At 43.7% G+C, this 15,585-nt stretch overlaps 1 protein-coding gene across 2 annotated transcripts in view; it reads right to left on the reverse strand.

Moving 5' to 3' along the window:
* Window positions 1-1,432: 1,432 nt before the first annotated feature.
* REV3L (REV3 like, DNA directed polymerase zeta catalytic subunit) overlaps window positions 1,433-15,585 on the reverse strand; it is a 188,642-nt gene continuing 174,489 nt past the window's right edge. For both annotated transcript variants that reach the window (XM_053305716.1, XM_053305629.1), the window contains exons 28-32: window positions 13,612-13,749; window positions 13,181-13,371; window positions 10,896-11,142; window positions 9,479-9,688; window positions 1,433-2,551 (exon numbers count right to left, since the gene is read on the reverse strand). In XM_053305716.1, the coding sequence (XP_053161691.1) occupies window positions 2,411-2,551; window positions 9,479-9,688; window positions 10,896-11,142; window positions 13,181-13,371; window positions 13,612-13,749 (927 nt within the window). In that variant the 3' untranslated portion in view covers window positions 1,433-2,410. The remainder of the gene's footprint in view (window positions 2,552-9,478; window positions 9,689-10,895; window positions 11,143-13,180; window positions 13,372-13,611; window positions 13,750-15,585) is intronic.

A 15,585-nucleotide genomic window follows, 5' to 3' on the forward strand; every position in this document is an offset into this window, starting at 1 on the left:
ATCTTGGGGTTGTGGTGGACAGCTCGTTGAAAGTGTCGACTCAATGTGCAGCAGCTGTGAAAAAAGGCAATTCCGTGCTAGGAATCATTAGGAAGGGGACAAACTAAAATTGCTAATATTATAATGCCCTTATACAAAACTATGGTGTGGCCACACCTGGAGTACTGTGTACAATTCTGGTCACCGCATCTAAAAAAAGACATTGTAGAACTGGAAAAGGTGCAGAAGAGGGCAACCAAGATGATCGGGCCTAGTGCACTTTTCTTCTGAGGCAAGGCTACAACACCTGGGGCTATTTAATTTTTTTTAAAAGGTGACTGCGGGGAGATATGATAGAGGGCTAAAATCTTGCATGGTGTGGAGAAAGTGGGTAGAGAGAAATTCTCCCTCTTACATAACATTAGAATGAAATTGATTGCCAGGAAATCTAGGACCAACAAACGGAGGTACTTTTTCACACAACGCATAAACACAATTTGTGGAATTCTCTGCCACAAGCTGTGACAGCCAACAACCTGGATGGCTTTAAGAGGGGTTTGGATAACTTCATGGAAGAGAGGTCTAACAACGGCTACTAGTCGGAGGGCTATAAGTCACCCCCAGCCTCAAAAGCAGGATGCCTCTGAGGACCAGTTGCAGGGGAGTAACAGCAGGAGAGAGGGTGTGCCCTCACTCCTGCCTGTAGGCTTCCAGTGGCATCTGGTGGGCCATTGTGTGAAACAGGATGCTGGACTAGATGGGCCTTGGGCCTGATCCAGCAGGGCTGTTCTTATGTTCTATGTACATAATGGACTACTAAAAACATTCTTCAATGAAGAAAGGTAAAATATATTCTAAAAGTAGAAACGAGGGCCAACGTCCCACATAGCCTCTTCTCATGACAGGTGAGAAGGGCTTCAGAGCGGGCTGTGGGGAAGGCGAGTTAGACATACTTTCCCTGCAGACAATCACTGCTCCTGTGCTGGATGCATTCCCCACGCGCCCAGGAGTGGGGAGGGCTGGGATGTGTCATACTGGCCCCTAGGAATACCATAATCAAGTGCACAGTGCTTCATGGGGATTCCCCCATACCCTCCCTGGGCTCCCTGTAGTTTGGTAGCCATGGCTGCCAGATGATTAAAAAAATGAGGTTTTTAAGGGAGTGAGCACTTCCGCAACCACGTTTTAAAGGGTGGCTGTTTAGGTGGGTTTGCTACTATGGTGTATCCGAGATCGGCCCTATCCTGGCAGTTCACACACACGTGCAAAAACAGGCTGGGCTTCCTTCGCCCAGTTTTGCACGGACGTGTGAATAGCTTCGAGGTGTATTAACTCTGTTCTGTGTATCATTCCCATGAATCATTCCTGGATATTTCAGAAAATACCATAACAACTGATTTGGTTCAAATGTCTATATAAGGCATTTGTTAAAAAAAAGTATATTAGATTACAGTTAAGTTTAAAAATGCACATACATTTATTTTATTCAATTTTACTATGGTTTCCATGAACTTTTAAAACAAAATGATTTCCAATTTAAAAAACAATACACTGACCACATAATTTCTTTTAAATTTTATACAGTTATACAAATATTCTAAATACACTTTCTCAAGATGATGGCAAATAAGATTTAACTGTACATTACATACTGAAATAGTAAGCATATTTAGAAGCAATAGAAATGTTTATACAAAAGCAAAAATGGAATAAAATTTCTTATTTAAAGTATTGCAACAGTCCCACAGGTTTGTAACAAAAATGTCTTTGCACAGTTCCTCACAATGCCCCATTAATAGCTAAAGCAAGACAAGTGATTTTTCTTTTTAATAGAAAATGTTTCAAAAATGCTACACATACTACTGTTTGCACAGTCTGGTCAAAACAACAAATCTACTTGGAATCAAGCAAAACTTAATACCCCAACCAACTTTAAAATTGTCTGTATAAAATCCATTGCACATTATTTTACTCAGTTGTTTGAAAAGTAAAAAAGTGTATTTACAAAATATTCTGCAGTCAAAATTATAAAGTGAGTGATATATCTATAAGTAACACATCCTGATATTGACAGTTCAACAACACACAATGATATTTCCCCCAAGAGGTTTTCAGTACTTCAGAAGCTGACTGGGAAGTAAACTTCTATTTTGAAATGGATTTACAAGTTGTTAACACACAGCTATTTCAACATCCGCATTATAAAACAGTATGTTAAAAAGGCAGAATAATGAAGATTGTAAATCTTAAAAAGTGTATTAGATTAACAAGTGTATTTTTAAATTTACTTAGGACAAACATTCATCATTTTCAGAATATGCCAACAGTTAATGAAATCCTGGACAAGATGGAATTGAAGGACCATGCATGATTGTTTTAGAGTAGTAAACATGAAAAAAAATAGCACCTGAAATCCTGTGACATAAGTAATTTAAAACTGGTCAAGTAACTGGCGAAGATATGGTGCCTTGGATAATTCTCTGCTCACTCTAGAGACTTTGAAAAGTACTGGACAGTTCAATGAAACACAAGGTATCTGTCGATCCAAGCAGCCTGTACAGTTCTTGCATATCTAGAGGTACAAAGAACAGATTCATGTAAAATACATTTTTACTGGGAAAATTATAACCAGATACAAGGCAGTTGTGACTAAAGTTGTAACATTATGCATACTTACTTGGGAGTAAGCCCTACTGAACACAGTGAAAATCCTTCCAAGTAACACACAAAGGACTGCAATCATATTTTAATTTTCTTAGTCAACCAAAGAAGTACCCAAACTACTTCATAACAGTCAATTTTTTGGTACAATTCCCCTTTAAAGAAGGGGTCAACTGGGCCTTTTCACATAGGAACTACCACAATCTGGGTGCCACACCTGAGTTTATCAAGTTGTACTTTTTGGTAATACTGAAGGCTGAAGTATCAAATTAACAGTTGGTGGTGATTATAGGTTTAAATGGCAGAATTTTAGCCAATTCTTACTGAAAATTGGATAAAGTTCCTTTGATAAAAAGGGGACTTCAGTAGTATATGAGGCCAAATTAATAGAATTAGCAGATGTATAGATTAGCCAGAATCAATAATAATAATAATAATTAATAAAAAAAAATTGATTTCTATACTGCCCTTCCAAAAATGGCTCAGGGAGGTTTATACAGAGAGATAATAAATAAATAAGTAAATAATAAATAAATAAATAATAAAGGATGCTTATAGGTAACAAGGTTCTTGTGTAAGATCTTGGGTAAAAACAGGTTGCTCACCTGTAACTGATGATCTGGTAGTAATCCGTTGATATCCATTAGAGTGGGTTCTGCGCCTGTGCGGAAGCCTCTCGGTATTGAGTTCTACAGCAATTCCACGGCGCCTGCACCCCGCCCCATGTGACCACATGGCTATTTAAGGCAGGAGGAAGTGCAGGCACCTCAGTTCCTTGTAGACCGACGAAGCAGTCGAATAAGTAGGTAAGTTCTACTATAGTGAGGTAAGTACTACTGCGGAGGGGAGGTCCGGGAGGGCCTAATGGGTATCAACGGATCACTACCAGATCATCAGTTACAGGTGAGCAACCTGCTTATCTGGGTCGTGATCTGTTGATACCATTAGACTGGGTGACTAGTTAGCTCCGTAAGGAGGCAGGAGCAGTAGAATCATTGCAACACCCTTTTTAGGACAGCTCTCCCAAAATTCGCCTCCGCAGCAGACCACAAGTCTATGGCGTAGTGTTTTACAAATGGCTGCTCAGATGACCAAGTAGCAGCCTTGCAAATATCCTGAAAGGATTTGCCAGCCAGGTGAGCGGCTGAAGCGCCATATGCCCTCGTGGAATGTGCCTTGATGGTCTTTGGGGGCTCTATCTTTTGTAGGGAGTATGCCAGATGGATGGTCTCCCCCAGCCAGTGTGACAGTCTCTGTCTTGATAATGTCTGTCCTTTGTTCTTCCCTTTATAAGAGATGAACAATCTCTTAGATAACTGGAAAGGTTTAGTCTTAGAAAAGTAGTAAAGAAGAGCCCTGCGAACATCCAAAGAATGCAGAGCCTTTTCCAGCGGTGTGGTTGGCGATCTAAAGAAAGTGGGCAATATCACATCCTGGTTGATGTGGAAGTCCGACACAATTTTAGGTAAGAAGGAGTTATCAGGATGAAGGAGAACCTTGGGTAGAAACGTGCGTAGGGGACATATTTATTTATTTTATTATTATTATTTACTACATTTATATCCCGCTCTTCCTCCAAGGAGCCCAGAGCGGTGTACTACATAAGCTCACTCACCCTGCGCGCAGTGGTGATTGCTACCAGGAAGGCAGTCTTTAAGGACGTTAGCTTCAGTGAGGTCGATTGCATGGGTTCAAATGGGGGCTCAGTGAGAGCGGAGAGGACCAGTGAAATACTCCACTGTTCAAGCGGTTTGCGGACAGGAGGGTACAGGTTAGCAAGGCCTTTCAAGAAACTTCTGCAGGAGGGATGGGAGAACACCGTCCTGCCATCCCACCCTGGATGTCTAGACGATAAAGCTGCTAGCTGTACTCTAATAGATACATTTGAGAGTTTTGCCTTTTTAAGAGAGATCATATAAAGTAGAAGCTCATGGACAGTGGCTTCCTTAGGGCGAAAAGCATGACGAGAAGCGTAGACAGCAAACCTCTTCCACTTGCTAGCATAATTCCATCTCGTAGATGGTTTGCGTTGATTCAGCATGATCCGTCTCAGGAATCGAACCTCCATGCTGTCAGTTGCAGGGTTAGAACTCCGGGATGTAGCAGGCACCCGTTTTCCTGAATCAGGAGGTCTGGTTGGCTGGGAAGTCTCCGAAAGTTGTTCGAAATCAGTCTGAGTAAATGCGGAAACCATGCTTGGTGGGGCCACCATGGTATGATCAGGATGCACTTTACATGGCCTGTCAGTAGCCGTGCTACAACTCTGCCTACTAGTGGTAGAGGGGGGAATATATAACTCCAACTTTCCGACCAGTCCAGTTGGAAGGCGTCTCCCAAGGACTGAGGGTCATGAACCGCTCTCGAGCAGAATAGCTTGCACTTTGTGTTCTGCCACGTAGCAAATAAGTCGATCTCCGGATGACCCCAAAGTCGGAATATCTCTCGCAGGCAGGTGTCGTTCAGCTCCCATTCATGTTGGGTTCCCGTCGAGAATGAGTGACTTAGGCCATCTATTATTATGTTGTCTGTGCCCTTGATGTGGATGGCCAGTGGCGTAATACTGTTCCTGATGCACCAATGCCAAATTTGCAAGCTGAGGGCGCAGAGAGATCTTGAGACTGTCCCTCCTTGTCTGTTCAGGTAGGCTATAGCCGTCGTGTTGTCCAGCTGTAACTGTACAACCCGGCCCCGTAGCATTGGAAGGAAGGCCTTCATTGATAGGAAGACTGCTAGTAGCTCTAGAAAGTTTATATGTAGCTGGCTCTGTGCGCGCGTCCAGAGTCCTTGAGACGTGGTGGCATTCCAATGACCAGCCCTCCCTAGTAAGGAAGCATCTGTCGTGACCCAAACTGACGGAGACTGTGTCTGAAAGGGTACTCCCCTGAGTAGGTTGGCCCTCTGGGTCCACCAGGACAATGTGTGTAAGACTGGTATGGGAACCAGTAGGCGCTTTTCTGGGCTGTCCCTCAGCAGGTTGAAGGAAGAGAGGAACCATATCTGCAACTTCCTCATCTTCAGACGGGTGTACTGTACTCTAGGCTTGCAAGAGGCCATTAGGCCCAACAGGCGCTGTACTCGACGAGCTGGTTGTGAGGAGTCGTTTTGAAATTGGTGCACTAGACACGCTATGGTTTGGTAATGATCCTCTGGAAGAAAGCTCCCACCCCCGGGGTGGCATCCAGCACAGCCCCAATGTACGTCGTGATGGGCACTGGTGTGAGGTTGGACTTCTTCCAGTTGACCTGTATCCCGAGGTCCTGGAGAAGGCTCAACAAATATTGTATCTGTGAAAGGAACTCGCTTTTGTCCCAAGACGACAGGAGCCAGTCATCGAAATATGGATACACTTTTAGCCCTTTCATTCTCAGGTGGGCCACCACCACTGCCACGCACTTTGTAAAGACAAGTGGGGCAGTGCAAAGTCCGAATGGTAGTACTTGGTACTGGTAAACCGCATTTCCTACAGTTAATCAAAGATATTTCCGGAAGGACGGATGGATCCCTATATGAAAGTAAGCATCCTTTAAGTCTAACGTCACCAGCCAACGCTCCTGGTGTAGAAGCGGCAGGATATCCTGTTACGTTGTCACACAGTATTTCTTTACTCGGACGTACTTGTTTAGATGTCTCAGGTCCATAATTGGCCGTATCCCTCCATCCTTCTTCGGAATTTGAAAATAACGGGAGTAGAACCCTTCCCGTCTTCGTGCCCATCACACTGACACAACAGCTTTCTTGCGCAAGAGTTCCTGCACCTCTTGGAATAAGGCCGGTGTCTCCTTTGTGAAGTGAATGCCCCGAAAATGTGGGTGAATTTTCAACTCCATCGTAACCATGCTTGATGATTTTTAGCACCCAGCGATCTGATGTTATGTGGCGCCATGCTTGCGCATGACTTGCCAACCTGATGGTGTTGGTGGCTATTGGGAACGGCTGGGTGTTGTATGCCGGTCCCATTTCCCCCAATGTTCTGGGGAGGTGAGCAAAGCTGCGGTACAATGTAATGCGATGGGCTGTCCTGATTTTCAAAGTCGCTGTTTTCTTCCGACGTTTTTTGTTGACTAGATCGAAACTTGCCCTTTTGTTGGTTATTACACTTGTTGTAAGGCTGGTATGACTTGCGGTAATTCCAGCGGTCCTGTTGTCTATACGAAGGACGCGGACGATAGAATGACCTCTGTCTTCCCCCATATGATGTTGAGGTGGATGCAGAGGTTGTAAATGTCTTGGCTGTAAATTTGGATTTTTTCATTTTCTCCATGGTAGTATCAGTCTCTTCAGAGAAAAGGCCTTTTCCATCAAAAGGCAATCCCTCTATTTTGTCTTTCATATCTTGCTGGAGGGAGGCAGATCGAAGCCAAGTAAGTGATGGATCTGGATTCCGATTCTGCCAGATGTTTGGCCATACTCAGTTGCTGGCAGGTGAGGTCAGCTGCCTTCTGCAAAGTCTTGCGGAATCTATGTTTGAACTCTTCTGGAGATAGTGCATCCAAATCCTTCTCCAGATCTTCCCAAATGCAATAACTATATTTCGCCATGCAGGCCAAGTAATTTGCCACTTTCACAGAAAGGCAGGATGTAGAATAAAGCTTTCTCCCCATAACATCAAATTTCCTCCCTTCTTTATCTGCTGGGGTGGTGTGTCTCCTCCCTGATTTCGAAGTGGTTGCACAATCTATGACTAAGGAGTTTGGAACTGGATGTTTAAACAAATGCAAGTTATCTTGCTCCTGCACCCGATAGAGGCCCTCTAGGCGCTAAGATGTGGGAGTAGAAGTGTGTGGTACTTGCCAAGCACATTGTGCTGCGTTAGATATTATGGGTAGCAGTGGTAAAGGGACGGGCCGGGCAGACTGAGATCGCTGCATGAAATTGTAGACTGGATCGTCTATGGTTTTTAGTTGAGAAGACAGATCCAGACCCAGAGCAGAAGCCATCTGCTTAACATGCGAGTGGTAGGCTTTTAGCTCTTCCGTCGGCGAAACATGGGCTGAAGTCGTCACATCTGGAGAAGGATCCGCCTCTACAGTTTCCGTATCAGACTCAAAATCGGAAGAGCCATGGTGACTATCTTCCGAGCCATCTTCAGAATGGGTTTGACACGAAGATGGTGTCCCTGGAGAAGCAGGGGGTGGAGGAGGTAGAGTTGGCAAGGGTTCAGTTTGTACTGCCAAGGTGGTAAACGTGTGAACTGTCGTGTGGGAACCCCTGTTGGAAATAATAGGTCAAGGGGTCTGAGTGGAAGCTGCTTTTAGCACCCTAACAGGCACAGCCGGCGCATCTCCTGCTGATAACGGACGGACATGGAGTGGTGTAGCACTCAAATCCAGCTGTCGAAGAACTGATTCTTCTCGATGCAGAACCGCAGAGTTCACAGGCCTCCAACAACGGTCCTCCTGGAAGTCATATGACACCCCCAGCGAAGAGGCACCTGGAAGGGCTGTTTCGTTCGATGGTGATACGGCATGGCTAAACCCGCAAGTGTGCCATGGAGTAGGCGTGGCGAGCTGCGTAGAAGTCAATAGCCCAGTAGTCGGGGTTGAAACAGGTGCCCTACTATCATCAGAGTGTGGAAGACCCTGAAAAGTTGAAGGGATTGTAGCAGTCGAATTCAGCATCTTCAGGAGAGGGTCCAAAGAAGTGGGCTCCGCATTCGAGATATCTCCCTCTTCTAAAGACAATGTCAATGGAGCACGGAACCGAGGAATTTCAGTGGTGAGGTTAGCAGGCATGTTCAATGTTGACAATTGTTCTCCATCTCTCGACGTCGAGGGGATCTAATTGGAGTCATTGCGGGCCCCAGATCCCGGGCTGATAGAATTGCGGGCATCGGGTTTTTCGGCGGACGCCATTTTATCACCCAGCCTTTTCAAGGGCTTAGGCATCTTTTTGGCGCGCATGGAGGTTTAGACTGGGCCGAACCCAGGGCCCTCACGCCTTGAGGAGACTTTGCCGAAGTGGAGGGTGCAGTTAATGCATCATCATATAGAGCTGCATGTAGACGAAGCTCCCTATTCCTCCTTGTCTGCTTGGAAAAAGACTGGCAGACTTTGCAAGTCGAAGTTAAATGGGCCTCCCTCAAACATAACAGGCACAAACTGTGGCCGTCCTGAGAGGGCAACTTGGCTCTACCTTCTTTTTTCCCTTAGGGGTGTCCATTGTACTCACACGAGACAAGCTGAGGTCAAATAGCCAGAATCAGTCCGATCTTTCAGCGGTTGAAAACGGCGCGCAACGGGAGGTCCAGAAAACAGTCCGAGGTCAAGCCAATATCTGAGCAGTCCAAATCACAGATCCAAAGAATAGTCAACGAACAGTCCGGGTCAAAACGGTCGTAGAACTTTTTTAAAAAAACATGAATTTGCAAGGAACCAAAACAAAGGAGCCGCAGAAATCATGAGTGATCCCTACGGCGGTCGAAAAGGAACTGAGGTGCCTGCATTTTCTCCCGCCTTAAATAGCCACGTGGTCATGTGGGGCGGGGTTCAGCTGCCGTAGAGGAGCTGTAGAACTCGATACCGAGAGGCTTCTGCGCAGGCGCAGAACCCACTCTAATGGTATCAATGGATCACGACCCAGATCAACATATTCTGATGACAATTAGTATGTACCGCAGCATGTCTAATGGCATCTTCTCATAGCTGTGTAATTCCTCTTATAAACACTCAAGTTATTTTTATGTGAATTTGTGTTATGTAATTTTAGAAAAATGATCACACATTTCTTAAAAATTAACCTAAGACGAGCTCAGTTACCTTCGGTACTGATTGTTTTTGAATTCTGTTCAGTTTACTAAGATAAAATTTAAGTTGATGTGTCCTGCTGGTTTTCTCCCTACCTTGACCAGGTGTTCATGTTTCCGCTCCAGCTCTCGAATGCCTTGATTAAGAATCACAACTACATGCTGTGGTTGGCTCCGACATTTACTGCAGATTCCATGCTGAGTCAGTTCATTACACACAGGACAATGTAGAGTGGTGAAATACTGGGAAATTGTTCCTTTTCGGCTTTCCTGATCATTGTGGGAAGTGGTGGCAGCTTTTTGAATCTATAGGGCAAATCACACACACAAAAAACTGTGCATATAAATAACATTACCTGGACAAAAATAAAGCTATCAATTTTATGCTTTCCCAAATCAATATTTGCTGAGCCTTGGCATCATGTGTCCTTCAAAACATTAAGAACTGCAAATGAAGCTCAATCAATATTTTCTAACCTAGAGGGGTTTTCTTCAAATCCTCACTGGTATGTTTCCCAGACTATGGGAAACACCTATATCAGGCAGCAGCAATATAAGAGGAGGATGAAAGGCATCATCTCTTACTGCGAGGGAGATGGCAATAGTAAACCCCTCCTGTATTCTGTCAAAGAAAACTACAAGGCTCTGTGGTCGCAAGGAATCAACACCAACTTTACGGCACAACAACTTTACATATACTAACAATCCTGCCCACACACAAAGTTGTATATATCTGAATAGAAAAAGACAACACTGCTCATGGCAGCACAGGATATACCAGCAATGTGTGTTTCAACTCTTTATAAAGGTAAAGTGTGCTGTCAAGTCGATGTCAACTCCTGGTAACCACAGAACCCAGTGGTTTTCTTTGGTAGAATACAGGAGAGGTTTACCATTGTCATCTCCTGAGATGATGCCGTTCAGCATCTTTCTATATCGCTGCTGCCTGATATAGGTGTTTCCCATAGTCTGGGAAACATACCAGCGGGGATTTGAACCAGTAACCTCTAGCTTGCTATTCAAGTCACTTCCCCGCTGCGCCATTAGGTCAACTCTTTATACCAGGAGATAAACCCTAGATAGCAACAGAATACTATTTCCAACTGGGGGCAAAACAAACAAACAAACAAACAAAGTGTGTGTGCATGTATACACACACACACATAGTACAGCAGCATCTAGGCCAGGGAAAACACTGTGCTTGCAATGCTGTCTTGGCTAATTAGCTGCTCTTTTCAACTTTAAAGAGCCACATCATGCTTTGCTGGTGGTTGGGAGAGGGAGTAAGCAGATGTAGAGCAAAAAGAGGTAAGAGTGGAGGCAGACAAGTTGGTAGTCACCCATTCCACAGATATCTGCAAGGCTGCCCAACTCCAGGAAAGGCATATATCTCGCTGCTCATCATCTGTATTCATCTTTTGATTTGTATTACAATAACTTGACAAAAAGTACAAATTCCTATCCTTTCATAGCTGCAGCCATGTATTGGATATACTCTATTTCACATACTTACCCTTGGTAATTCACGATACCAGCTAAAAACATCTATTCCAATAAGTGATAAGATCCTAGCTAGAGGAGGAAGAATTTGCTTGGTGATGTAGTAAGCAGCATTCAGCCTTAGGCTAGGGTCCTGTAGAACCTCAATGGGCCGCCTAACCAACTGTATGAGAGGCAATCCTGGCATGCCATACACAATGACATAGGGTACCCTTTCTCCAACTCGAGGCTCAGACCGCCGGTCATGTGCAAGCATCCTCCTGTTTGGAGAAACAAAATCTATCTTAAACTCAATTTTTTTTTAATTATTAAAGAGAGTTAACTAAAACATATGAACTGCAGTCAACAAATGCAACCACATCTATACACTTTCTTTATTATATGAAACATTTCATTTTCCATTAATAATGCCACATATTGCTACAATCTTTCCCTTCAGTTCTTCCAATTAGCACAACTATATCAAACACAAAGGAGAGAAAAAAACCACATCTTGCGGACCCAGACAAAATACAGATGGAAGCATTCTTCTGAAAAATCTCTGGAACTCCTGGTTTAGAGAAAAGAATGTGAAGTCCCTTATCTTCAGACAATGGCTACTTCCCACTTCTATTTCTGATGGGATAATAGGTCTGAAAACTCCCAGCAAAAAAAACGTTCTGAAACTCTTTATTCCCTGAATTAGACAGCTCTTTCTTTATTGTCGGGGGGGGGGGGCGGCAAGGGGTAGAGGGAGCACCATTGGGAGCACCCTAGCATAAGCAGCTATTTTATGTCACTAAGGAAAATTCAATCTCGAAGTGTTGTGCTGTTGTGCTGTGCACTCCCTTGTTGTGCTGAGCTAGACAAGTGGAGAAACAACCTGAAAAGAGGGGGCAGACAAAAGAAATGTTAATGTGTTGGAGAGCATGGGAGACCACAGTAGCCTCTTAAATAAACTCTTTATTTAAGAATAAGTATTTTCCAAAGTTAGCCCTGCCATGGGCTAACTCACTGTGGTTGACTGGCTGGGAACCTCAGTGCTCCCCTTGCTTGCTGTGGGCTTGCACAAAGCACAGCCTTGGGTGCTGTGCCAGCAGCACCCCATCGCCTATCCTTGCCTTCCACTAGTGGAACCTCAAGAGGAACCCCAATTTCTCTTTTCTCCCAATCTGTGAGCACTCTTGCTTTCTGCCCCCAATTTGGCTCACATAGCTATTTCTCTCCCTTTACCTGCATAGGCATCATATCTCCCCGCTCCCCCTCCCTGTGTGTGTAACCTCAGGAAACTGCTTATGTTCTTTGTACTATCAAGGTTGTCAACTACTTTCATTTGCACTGTGCTTCGGTGATATAAACAACTATTTCTTTGCTAAAAAGCACTCTGTTGCTCTTCTGGGATACCTTCATGTTGACATTTGACTTTGTCCAGATTGCAACCCCTTCTTGTGTACATGTGCAAGATTGCTTTTTAGAGCCAATTTCCCCAACTCTAATCAAAGCACAGATCTGAATGTAGGTACTGTACATGTGTCTCAGCAAGTGACACACACGTGTAGTAATAGATCGCAGATACTTTGTTTTTGTACTCAGATATCTGGTGAGGTGTAGCGATGGAGTGTGCTATAATTAGACCAGACAAACATGTATTTCTATCCTAATTCAACCATGAACTTCACAATATTATGACTGGCCCTCTACAGAGATTGTTTAGCTGTGAGATTCAGGAACAATGTATTACGGCATTCAATTTCAGTCTTTTCTGATGCTGCTTCCAGGAAGAAATCTCATTGACTTCACAAGGGCAATATTTTAGCAGAAATTTTACATTTATACCTTGGTTTTCACTCAAGATTGACTCCAAAGCAGCTTATAGTTATTCACACAACAAGGTACAATTAGGTATAGATTGGTGTGCATGTGGAGTGCCATTTCTTCTGGCCCCCACAGTTGATTTATACAGTTTAGGAAGTTGGCAGTTGATTTATACAGTTTAGGTTCTTCCCTCAAAAGGGAGTGCACAGAGACAGATCCAGTGACTGGCTGATGGTAAAGGGGTCAACACACAGAAGCAACTTCTCTGTTGATCTGCAGTTTTTTGGTCCTAGGTGTAGTCCAGGTTTGAGACTCCAAAGGGAAGGAGCAGAAGGAACTTCAGATATTCTCATGGACTGGTTGATAGTAACGAATGATCTACTTTTTATAATTTTAACACAATAAAACCTTTTTACACTATTGAAAGGAACCAATTTGTAAAATGTTTATTGAACCCACAATGAGGCTGATTCAATCTTACATTGCCACTATGTGCTTTATTACCTTGTGATTTCTAGAGCAGGTACACAGGATCCAGGTCTATACGCAGAAATTCCTCTATACTCTTTTGCAAAGATGAAGTCCTGCATGCTAGCCTTCCCTTCTAATAACTTCATGCATTGGTTTTGCACATACTGCTTGATCTGACTGATATCACGTGTTTCAAACAGCAGCTTGATAGACCGCTCAAGTATCTGAAAAACAAAACAAGTGTTCAAGAATCACTTGCTGCTAAAATCGATCCAAAAGAGTTGAAGTTATTCTGAAACACTGAAGACATTTTTACTCTTACCTGTGTTCTCTCTTCTCTGCCCCTCCCAACATCTATGTTTTTTCAGCCTTTGGAGTTGTTTTCCATGTATAGAACTGGTACTTCATGCAACCAAGAATGTTGAATGTTTTAACACAATATCTTACTAATATTATAACTTTACCTTGGAAACCGCAGGGCAAGAATCTCTTCTGACAGTCTCTATACCCTTTGCATCAAATATTGGGTCCTTCTGGTCCAGTGTCTCATACATGTAACCAACATATCTCTTCTTGGTTTGTAGAATGCATGGCAAATAGACCTGTGGTGTAAAAAGCACGTTTTAAGTCTAGCAGTAGAAAACCATGTGAGGGCTCACCCTACTTTAGCCTACATTTGTTGCCACCACTCAGATCTGATCAGGCAGGATCTGAGACCAACTTTCACTCCCCGCCCCAGCGCCCTGTTTGTGAAGTAGCATGGGAGCGGGGAGGCCTCTCTTCAGCTGATGTGATGGATGAAATAAAACATACTTGTTAAAACAAAGTAACAGGATTTTATTATTTAACAAAAGTTATTTAAGTGTGGTGGTTACGAGTTCTAAAGGTGCATAAGCATAATTATTTCAAAGTGTTGTCATAGCTTACAGAGAAGTTTATTTTTATTCATGTATGCATGCATTCAATTTATATACCACCCTTCCTAAAGTGGCTCAGGGCTGTTTACATTAAAATCAGACACATGTAACAAAACAAAAACCAGAAAGCATTTAAACCAGATTAAAATTAAAACCAGATATCATTAAAAGCCAGGTTAACGGTCTTTCTCCACTCCTTGGTTACAGCGTTTCTGCTCAGCCTCCCTCCCAAGGACTCTTGATTCACACATGGAGAACAGATTCACTCCTGCCTCCACCTAAGCCCTACTTCTCTCTTCACCAGGGAAATCTCCCCTATTCAGGACTCTTCTCTCCCCCCATGCCTCTGGCTCTTCACCATCTAACCAGCTGATTTCTCTATCACCTCTCTCTAATGGCCATTTTTCCTGCATTCCAAGCAGAGTTTCCTTGTCCCTCCTGCAGGAAGTTCACTTCTGCAGCTGCTGTCACTCAACCTCCTACAGACTTACACAATGCTATGAACACCACACATAAATTTACCAATCAATACTAAAAACTGCAAACTGTCACAAATGCCAGATTTCAGTAGGACTAGATATTCTTTATGGAGATAATCTGAAGACTTAAGTCAAATGGAGGTGACAAGAGATAAAATTCTAGGGCTTATCAACAAATTAAAAATGAACAAAATTACTTGAGAGTTCTTGCTCAAGTGTAAAAGGAGCATTGATCACTTACCGTGAAGGCTTCTTCTTGCTGCTGAATTTGACATCTTATGTGGGTTATCCTTCCCACATGCTCCAGAGGGCAGGAGAAATCAATTAAGGAAAGCCTTTAAGAGACTGGGAAGAATAGCCCCTCACTGTTTGGTTTAGCCAAGTCTAGGTTCAGAAAAGAACTTAGTACACTGACAGACTGAAGGACAGAATAATAGTACAGTACACCAGTAGCCGTGTATGCCTGAATTTGAGGGTGATATCCTCAAATTCAGCAGCAAGAAGAAGCCTTCATAGTAAGTGATCTTTCTCTGCTGCTGGATGAGGACATCTCAAGTGGGATATGCCACAGCTGAAAATGGGGGTGTCACTGGCTACTGGGGCAGAAGGACATGTTTGTTTGTTTGTTTGTTTGTTTTTACATTTTATATCCCGCTCTTCCTCCAAGGAGCCCAGAGCGGTGTACTACATACTTAAGTTTCTCTTTCACAACAACCCTGTGAAGTAGGTTAGGCTGAGAGAGAAGTGACTGGCCCAGAGTCACCCAGCTAGTATCATGGCTGAATGGGGATTTGAACTCGGGTCTCCCCGGTCCTAGTCCAGCACTCTAACCACTACACCACACTGGCTTTCAGACATGTTGACATGTCTGCCAAAGGAGCCCTGTGAGGACCTATGAACATTCAATTTATAGTGCCTGGTAGATGTGGATGGAGATGACCATGTGGTTGCTCTGCAGATTTCTTCCAAAGGTGTGTTTGTGTGGAAGAGAGCTGGTCTTGTGGTAGCAAGCATGACTTGTCCCCTTAACCTAAGAAGGATC

This window comes from Hemicordylus capensis, chromosome 1 (assembly GCF_027244095.1).
Source record: "Hemicordylus capensis ecotype Gifberg chromosome 1, rHemCap1.1.pri, whole genome shotgun sequence".
Lineage (NCBI taxonomy): Eukaryota > Metazoa > Chordata > Lepidosauria > Squamata > Cordylidae > Hemicordylus > Hemicordylus capensis.